A 10,285-nucleotide genomic window follows, 5' to 3' on the forward strand; every position below is an offset into this window, starting at 1 on the left:
TATATTAAATATATTTTAAAATATATTTATAGAATATAGAATTTATATATTTTAATATAGAAATATAAATATGATTATAAATAATAATAATATATACTACTGTTTAAAAGTTTGGGATCAGTACGATTTTTTATGTTTTTTTAAAGAAATATCTTTAAAAATACAGTAAAAACAGTAATATTGTGGAAATAAGTACATTTTAAATTTTACTATCACTTTTTTGTAACAATTTAATCATTGCTGAATGAAAGTATTCATTTAAAAAGAAAAAGAAAAAAAACTAACCCTAAACTGTATTTTGTTACAAAAGATTTCTATTTTGAATAAATGCTGTTATTTTTTACTTTTTATTCATCAAAGAATCCTGAAACAAAGTATCACAGGTTCCCAAAAAAATATCAAGCAGCAAAAATTTTTAAATAAATCATGATTTGCATATGATTTCTGAAGGATCATGTGACACTGAAAACTGGAGTAATGATGCTGAAAATTCAGCTTTGCATCTCAGGAATAAATTACATTTGAACAGATATTCAAATAGAAAACAGTTATTTTAAATTGCAATAATATTAACATTTTATTGTACTTTTGATCAAATAAATGCAGCCTCGGTGAGCATGAGAGACTTCTTTCAAAAACATAAAAAATTCTTACCCCAAACTTGGTAGTAAGTGTGTATATCAAAAACTATGCATATATTTATGACAGTGTGATAGTGTTTATAATCTTTGATGCATTTGAATGCTGTATTTCTTTTGTAGTCGTGCGCTCAAGGCACTGTGCCGTACCTGGGCATCTTCCTCCGAGATCTCACCATGCTGGACACTGCAGTCAAAGACAGATTAGAGGTGATGTACGGTTCACAGCCCGCCATGAAACACGACTAACACAACTAAGAAAAAAAGAGAGAGAGACAAAACAGACAGTATCAGCTCATCAAGCTGTGAAGTATAAAAAAGCAGTGGTTTCACAATGTTTGTCAAAGCTCATCTGACAGAATCAAGATGTGTCAAACAAAACTATAAGTCAACATTGCATTGGCCAAAGCAGGTTGTAATGTAAAACTAAATGTAATGTCTCTTACAGAATGGCTTCATCAACTTCGATAAAAGACGACGGGTGAGTTTATGGTGATTATATACTTGATTGTCATTCTTTTAAGTTGTTTAAAAAAGTATTAACATCACATTCTCTTGATTTCAGGAGTTTGAAGTCATTGCTCAAATTCGCCTCCTTCAGTCCTCGTGTAAAAACAGCATTTTCAGAACCGATGAGACGTTTGTTCAGTGGTATCACAGCGCACCTTCTCTGCGTGAAGAGGAAAGGTCTGTGACATTTCTGTAACTCTATTCTGAACATCTCAGATACACCCTGATTAAGTTTCAAGATGTCTTTGTGTTTTTTTAATAGCTATAAGCTGTCCAATCAGATTGAGGCACCGGGCGAGCCGAGTCCTGGCCGTGGCCTGAACCCTACAGTGATCATCACACAGTGTCCAGAGTAAGACATAACTGAAAACTGAAATAAAAATAAATGAAACCTAATTAGCAATATTTATAATTTTAGAAAATATAGGCAATGTCCACATGAACACGGGTATTTTTATAAACTGAATTTTTCCTTCTTCCGTTTAAAAAAAAATGTCCATCCACATGAAAACGAGCGCTATTGGCCAATGAATTGGCGTGATGGTATAAGGGCTTCAGACATTGTTTGTTCAGTGGTATCACAGCGCACCTTCTCTGCGTGAAGAGGAAAGGTCTGTGACATTTCTGTAACTCTATTCTGAACATCTCAGATACACCCTGATTAAGTTTCAAGATGTCTTTGTGTTTTTTTAATAGCTATAAGCTGTCCAATCAGATTGAGGCACCGGGCGAGCCGAGTCCTGGCCGTGGCCTGAACCCTACAGTGATCATCACACAGTGTCCAGAGTAAGACATAACTGAAAACTGAAATAAAAATAAATGAAACCTAATTAGCAATATTTATAATTTTAGAAAATATAGGCAATGTCCACATGAACACGGGTATTTTTATAAACTGAATTTTTCCTTCTTCCGTTTAAAAAAAAATGTCCATCCACATGAAAACGAGCACTACTGGCCAATGAATTGGCGTGATGGTATAAGGGCTTCAGACATTCGTCACACCGGAGGTGTTCCCATAGCGATGACGCCATCGCAGCATTGAAGTGAACCTATGAAAGGGAACGCAAACGCATGCTATGAAGCACTGTCAAGAGCATGCCAAACCAACAGGTGGCGATATAATCTCAGCCGTAAAACCATGTTGGCCAATCAGAAGTAGTAGGCGGAGATAACAGCGCAGGCTCCGACGTCAAAAGCCAAAAACTCCTTCGCGGTCTACACACGATAACACTGCAACCAGAGTTTTTGAAAATCTTCACCCTGGCAGGCGTTTTCAAAAATGTTTGGTTTCAGTGACCTGAGGCAAGTTCAAGCTCAAACCGGTATGCACCGTTTTGCTACGGTTTCCGGTTTTAACGACATGTTTCCTGGAAACGGTGTGCAACGGGATTTGAGATGTGTTTTCTCTTGTTTGGTGGGTGTGTTAAACATGTCAGCCCAATCAGCAGCAACATGTGTATAAACCACGCGGTATTAAAGAGACAGCTCGCACAATGTAATTAACATCCAAATAAACTCACAAGAGCAAGTATATTGTTTACACATGTTTATTTACATTAAAGGCAAAATAACTGAAATAATAAGGGCACAAGTATAGATCTGTAACTTCTTTAAGGCTGTCTAAATATAATTTAGTAATTGCAATGTCTTCTGGTCCATATCCTTTCCTTAGGAAGGTGTGCTAAATACTGATTAATGTAACATAAAAATACTATACATATTTATATATTTTGCTATTGTATTATGGAGTGACACTTTCATAAACTTTTCTATACCCCTCTGATTATATAATGGTAAATATTACAATATCATAGCACAACAACAGTGATCAGCAATAATGATAAGCCTAATACTCACAATAAAAGTAATAAGGCCATATAAATCATAACACAGTCTTGGAGGTAAGAAGAGGATTACCCTTCACCTGAAATGTTTGTCTTTTCATCCTGAAATGCGAGGCAAATGTTGGATCACAATAATTAGGAACCACAGATTCCACAAATCCCTTCATTTGATTGGGATGTTCTCTTTTATTCTGGAGGGCAAGGGCAGTGACTGTAACATTGAGCGTATTTTGCAGTATTAAACACGTATTTATACCGATTTCATCAGGCTCTGAAAATTCTTCAAAAAGAACACAAAGAATGGCCTTCTCAGCTGCCATAGTTGCAACTCTTGCGTCATCAGAACAGGGTGTTCAACGCATCACCGTTTCCGTTTAAAAAAACGTTTCGCACCGTTTTTGTCGGGGCTGAACGCAGCCCAGGTGTAGAAAAAGCTGCGGTTTAAAAAAATAATCGCGTTCGTGTGGACAGGGCCTAAGATAAACTTTAAAAAAATGCATATCAAATTGTACAAAACACTATTTTATTTGTTTCCTAAAGTACTTCACAATCGACAACACATCATATTCTGAAGCTGTGATTTAGCATCAGGGAAAACAAATCCTGGTAATCCATAGTAATGAATCCATAGTAACCCATTCATTTCCTATGGGGACAACAAACCTGTCCGTGTTAGGATCTATGTAATATGGCCAGCTTTTAACAAGTGACAGATGAATTAGTACCATTTGAATTCAGTAGCGTTTGACTAGATGCACAGACATTGCCAAAGAAACAGGAAGAATTTCATGTGCTATACACTATTATGTTATTATTATTTGCATTCAGCATTGTTTTTTCTCTACTGAACTGATTTGCAACACATTTTTGGGTCACAACCCACCAGCTGAGAACACTACTATATAGTATGATATGCATTGCTCTTATTTTGTGATTCCTGGGCTCAATTTTTCAACGATTCAAATGACAGTCTTCCTGTTGGCTATTCTGAGGATCAGGCTCAGTCCTTGACATGCACACACAGATGTTTCTTTCATGAGCTCTTAAGCACCATAATGCTGCTTGAGCTAAATTAAATTAAGTTTTAAAACAGGACAAAGACACAATTATCATCTGCAGTTAGCGTGTGACTTCAAAGCTACTGCTGCTGTGGGTTTGGACTGGAGTTTTGTATTTATACTCTGGGTTTCAGTCTATTCAGAAAAAAACTGTCATAAGCAGCACATGGCAATGAGCCTCCAGTTTGTGACATGATCGCTCTGTTCTTGCGTTACAGTGCTCTCTCAACCGTGGCAAATACAACCATGGATGCTGATGGGATATTTGACTTCCCGTCTCCTGTCAATCACCTGCTGTCCAAGTTTTACAAGGTTAGGGTGAATAAAGAGCTTTATTTTGATTGCATTGCAGTAATGGCTCTTCAAGAGCCCGGCTTTTATCAGCAACTTATTTATTATTTGAGAGCTCACTGAGGATCTTTATAGCAAAGCAAGTTGCTTTTTCGAATTGAACCATGCCACGTTTTTATTATGCAACACATTTTTTTCTTACATGAAAATTCGCACTGCCAGATAAAAGTTTTCTCACATGAAAATTCAAACTACCAGATAAACGTTTGGACACATTTGACTGAATTTATGTTTCTCATGATCCAAAAACCTTTTAATCTGAAGGCTTGTGTTTAAATGCTTGAAATTAGTTTTATAGAAAATTATTTTATAGAAAACAAGTCTACTTATGATTTTTTTTTTTTACCAAAAATTTTAGAAATGTATTATTTTTTTTAATGGATGAGCTAACATCCGTGGTGGAAAATTGATCCCATATTGTTCACCTAAAAATAAAATTCATCATTTACTCACCCTCGTGTTGCTCCAAACATGTATGTCATTCTTTCTTCTGTGGAACAGAAAAGCAGATGTTTCGCAGAATGTCTGAGCTTTAAGAATACATGTGAGCAAACAGATTAAATAACCCATAGACTTAAACTGAATGAGGAACCAGAGTATAACAGATTTGAAACAGGGCTATTTTGATTTAAAACTTTGCAACACCCTACTTTGTTTGTTCTTTTTGGTATTTGACAGGTTGTGGTCAATTTATGTTTCCAATGTATGGAAAAGATCATTATTTTTGCGAAATATTATATTTGGAAGGACATAACAGTGAGCAAATGATGATATCATTTTTATTTTTTGTTCAACTATTCCTAAGAATATTGTCATAATTAACTATTTCAGCATGTGAAATCCCCATCTGTTTCCTGTCTGGATGTTGATTCGTCACCGCCACCCAATGATGCCACACCCTCCGTCCTGACCACACCCACTACAGCCGTCAAATCACATCGGCGGTCTGTCTCCTGCGGCAATAACCCCACCAATAACAAACGAGAGGCGGGGCCTGATATGAGAATCGCCAGGATACGGATGGATTTACACGACGGCAACTTATACAGAAGCATTCTGGTAGTCTAGCAAATACACATTTTTAAATGAGTTTAAAAAACAACAACAATGTGCTAGAATTTGTGGCTTTGAAACGGCTGTATTTCACAGTGCCAGTCCAGTGTTACATCAGACAATCTTTGGCATTTCATGGCAGCTTCTGTTTAATATGGATGCAGTCGCTCTTTGTTCTAATGTATACTTTCTTTTCTGTGCTGCCTCAGGTCACCAGTAATGATAAAACACCCACTGTAATCAGTTCTGCATTAGACAAGCACAACCAGAATGCTCAAGAAGCCTCCAAATATGAGCTGATCCAACTGCTGCCGGAGGGGAAAGGTGATGTCACATTTTTCATGTCATACAGTGCTGTGCATTTTTTTTTAAAACACAGCATAAAATGCAAAAACCTTATTATTGGCATACTGATTGGACATAGTGACATTATAAACTTATGATAAAAAAATATATATATACTGTATATAAATGAATATGAACACTACTGTTCACATGTGTTTTTTAAGAGATTAATATTTTTATTCAGCATGGACACATTAAATTGATCAAAAGTGACAGTAAAGACATTTATGTTACAAAAGATTCCTATTTTTAATAAATGCTGTTCTTTTGAACGTTCTATTCATCAAAGACTTTTTTCAACATTGATGATAATAATAATACATGTTTCTTGGTCATCTAATCAGCATATTAAAATTAATTCCGAAGGATCATGTGACACTGAAGACTGGAGTAATGATGCTGAAAATTCAGCTTTGCATCACAGGAATAAATTACATTTTTAAATATATTCAAAAAGACAACAGTTATAATGTTACTGTTTTTTACTGTAATTTTTTAAAGTTTAATTTAATTTAGCATTTTTTTATTTAAAAACTGCAGCCTTGTGAGCATAATAGACTTTTTCCCAAAAAATCTTATTGAGCCCAAACTTTTGAACAGTAGTGTATTTATACAGTATATAAATACATATTAAACATATTTAATTATATTTTAATTTAATCCAAATTATTTATAGAAATATATTTTCCAAAAAAATGAAACATTGTAACAAAATTATTTAAACTGATTACAGAAAAAGCACATCACTTTTTACTTGTTTTTTATGGTTTTCTGAGTATTTCTTTGTCTTTCATTTCTCCCTCTGCAGAGTTAATAATACCTCCCACAGGAAACGTCTTCTATGCCATGTCTTCAGCTAGCGTAGACTTCCTGTTAAGGAGAAGAGGAGGAAATACACCAACAGGGTCTCCGAATCTTGGCAACGAAACCAGCGCAACCTTTCCACGAATCAAAGCCAAGGGCAAAAGACTAGTCCGGACACTATTTTAACATAAAAACAGGATATTCACGTCCAAGTACTTTCAAAAGAAAAGACACAAAATATTTCATTCAGAGCTCTTTGACGTAACTGTAGAATTTACTCAAATAAGTCATTTTCATAAGTCCTAATATTAGTAATTTGAGTGAAAGCTTGGTTAAAATGGCTAAAAAGGCTTGGTAACTAAGATGTTAGTTACTGCTAAACGTTGCACTGTTTTTGCATTTCATAAATCCATGAATTTCAAGACAGAATCACGTACCTTTTGCTGATGCCAGCATTTCCAGTGCTTCCCCTGTCTACCTCTAAAGTTAGCAGTCCATTGGTTAAAGACTGTTGTTCAAAATCCTGCATTATTAATGAACATCAAATGGAGATAGAGCAGCTAAAAGATCCCAGCATAATTAAATAAACACTTACAGAAGGTACTTACACCTGTCTAACATTTCAAAACACTGAACTGTTCTGCGTCGGCAAAAAGCGGGCAAAAAGCTACTGAAAAAAACCCCACCTACCTGAAGATGAGTTGCAAAAACCATTGCAGCTCTAGAATGTCCTCACCAAGTATGCAGCTGATAGTTGCTTACTATGCGCTTTCTCTTTAAATATTAATTATGGCTATGGTATATGGTTATGGTGACTCTGTTCCAAAAACAGAGTAAAAAAAAAGTTTGTGTAAAACAATCCAAGGCAACAAATTCATAAGTGACCAATTTGAAACACCCTTCATTGGCAGGCCGAACAAGGGAGACTTTACAATTGATTTCAGTTGTTTGTTTCTATGGTGACAGCACAATAATCTAGTAAGAATAATAATCCACTACTTTTCAAAAGTTTGGGGTCAGTAAAATTTTTCGAAAGAAATTAATACTTTTATTCAGCAAGGTTATTATAGTTAACTAAAACTAAAATTAGAACCATAAAAACATTTTCATTAAAATGTTAACAAATAATTTTTTATATATATATATATATACATATATATACACACACACACAGCTAACTGAAAGGCAACATTTATAATTTTAATAAAAATGTATACAAATTGTATAGACATGTATAAACAACTACTAAAATGACCTACTACATTTGCCAAAAGTTTTTTTATTTTTCTAAGATGATAACTGGTCGCCACATGCAATGTGAAGAGGCCATGTGACAACAAATGTAGGATACTACAGTTCTGAAAGCTTATCTTGGAAAAAAGGCAACTGTTTCAATTACTCTTTAATGAAAATAGTAGATACATTGAGCAAGTAGTAAGTTAGTATTCCATTCCGATCATGGTCTTTGTTTTTGGTCGTTGGTTTGTTAAGTGCCTTATTCTCAGGTGCTCTTGTGTGATTGTTGTTCCGGTGTGTTGCGCAGTGAAAAGCATGTTGCAGCTTCAGTCCTGTACCGTCAGATCTGTATTCTGTATCTGACACCTTTATGCACTACATACCTCCTATTCTTGTAATAAACTTTAATTTTGATACAACTCACAGCTTTCAGACCCAATTCTTGCTTTCAAGATCTCATTATTTACCTGCCACAACCAACTACTGTTTAAACTAGATGTCACATGTAGGTACTGCACTCACAACAAGCAGAAATAGAAACATTTATACCGACAAAAAAAATGTCAGATTTTTTTTTTTGTTAATTCTATTAATTTCCATGACACTTCATGGCTTTTATGTATTTATCATTCTACTGTTGCTGGACATATTAATAAGAACATATTGACTAATAGACTAACTAAAAGGTACCACAGTAATATAGTTTTCTGTACATAAACCATGGCCCGTTTAGGTTGGCATCAGAGAGAGAGAAAGCATTGTGTGTGTGTGTGTGTGTGTGTGTTTGCAGTCAAATGAAATGATCACTCTCTGATTGCTTAAGCACTTGTATCCCTCCTACACCAATGATAACACCTAAGTGCTGATTATGAGCAGCTGCGTTTGGGTAGAAGAGAGCTTTACAAAGCTCCTGGGATGATGGGGTTCTCAGTGTTGGCCAGTACACAGTTGTGGCTAGCTGTTTGATTAGTGTCCTGCTCATTTTGTCTTCTCTGCAGCTATAAAATAAAAATAAATCATTTATTTATTTAAATAAATTATATAATTATTACACTGTTAAAATATTGTTTTCTTTTTTTAAGTTGTGAACATTATTCCCTAAGTGCTGATTATGAGCAGCTGCGTTTGGGTAGAAGAGAGCTTTACAAAGCTCCTGGGATGATGGGGTTCTCAGTGTTGGCCAGTACACAGTTGTGGCTAGCTGTTTGATTAGTGTCCTGCTCATTTTGTCTTCTCTGCAGCTATAAAATAAAAATAAATAATTTATTTATTTAAATAAATTATATAATTATTACACTGTTAAAATATTGTTTTCTTTTTTAAGTTGTGAACATTATTCTAATTTATTTGTAAAGAAGTTGTAAGATTATTGGGGTATATTTTACAAGAAAAGTGAAAAGTGTTACATGTTTATTTGTAATTTCTAGTTTTTTTAATAAAATATTTTTTTATAATATGAAAAACATGGGTGTATATATTATATATTTCATAAAATATTTTACGTTTTATTTATAAAGAATTGCAAAAATTGCAAAGAAACAACACTGCATTTAATGTGAATTAGTCTGAAATAGTACTGAATTTAATGTGAAATATATATATATATATATATATATATATATATATTCAGCTTAGGCATGACAGGACAACTTTTGAGTATATTTTACTGTATTTTTGATCAATTAAAAAAAAGAAAAAAACTTTTAAATGGTAATGTATACTATACATATTACTATTATTATTATTTACACTAATCTCCCATTTTCTTTGTTTTAATGTACTGAAGTTACAGTATATTTATTCATTTAGGCCTCTTTTTGAGCTCACTAGTGGATGCTTTAGTCACCCTGAGTTATTCAGTATATTTGCAGTAGCCCTGAATTTGTGAATACCTAAAGCAGAAAAACAAATGTAATTACAGACACATGAAGTGCTTTTATTTTCCTCAATGTAATACAGCAGACAAAAGCTGAAGGATTAAACACATCTTTACTATACACATCCCAGCCTTATTCCCATAATGCACTTCTGGCTTCTTGAGGTTCGAGCTAATGTGTGGAGTTCCGATGCCACTCAAGACACCTAATTGCAACACTGTCTCAAGTTTGAGGTTTGGCTACCCGTTTGTTTAAACAACAGTTTAAAATTTGATTCAAAATAGACATTATTTTGCCTTATAGTTTAATCCTGCAGAAATTACACTCTCACCTTCTAACACTTATTTAAAAAAAAAAAGTGATCATAGCACAAGCAAATATTCATATACACAGATTTAAAAAAACAAAGCTGTACCATATTAAAATCAAATTTATAGCCAGTTTTGCTGACGTTATTATACATGAGATGAATTTAAGATTGCAATCATAAATGTACACTCCTGTTGCTTTTGCATTTAAATCAATTACCTTATTATTGCCCTAAAATTGCTATATATATATATATA

General features: G+C 34.1%; 1 protein-coding gene across 1 annotated transcript in view; it reads left to right on the forward strand.

Moving 5' to 3' along the window:
• rgl2 (ral guanine nucleotide dissociation stimulator-like 2) overlaps positions 1 to 7,261 on the forward strand; it is a 19,589-nt gene extending 12,328 nt beyond the window's left edge. The window contains exons 13-16 of the mRNA XM_016281579.1: positions 4,272 to 4,365; positions 5,236 to 5,463; positions 5,667 to 5,781; positions 6,611 to 7,261. Coding sequence (XP_016137065.1) covers positions 4,272 to 4,365; positions 5,236 to 5,463; positions 5,667 to 5,781; positions 6,611 to 6,792 — 619 coding nt within the window. The 3' untranslated portion in view covers positions 6,793 to 7,261. The remainder of the gene's footprint in view (positions 1 to 4,271; positions 4,366 to 5,235; positions 5,464 to 5,666; positions 5,782 to 6,610) is intronic.
• Positions 7,262 to 10,285: the final 3,024 nt, after the last annotated feature.

This window comes from Sinocyclocheilus grahami, unplaced genomic scaffold (assembly GCF_001515645.1).
Source record: "Sinocyclocheilus grahami isolate Dianchi unplaced genomic scaffold, SAMN03320097.WGS_v1.1 scaffold150.1, whole genome shotgun sequence".
NCBI classification, from domain to species: Eukaryota; Metazoa; Chordata; class Actinopteri; order Cypriniformes; family Cyprinidae; genus Sinocyclocheilus; species Sinocyclocheilus grahami.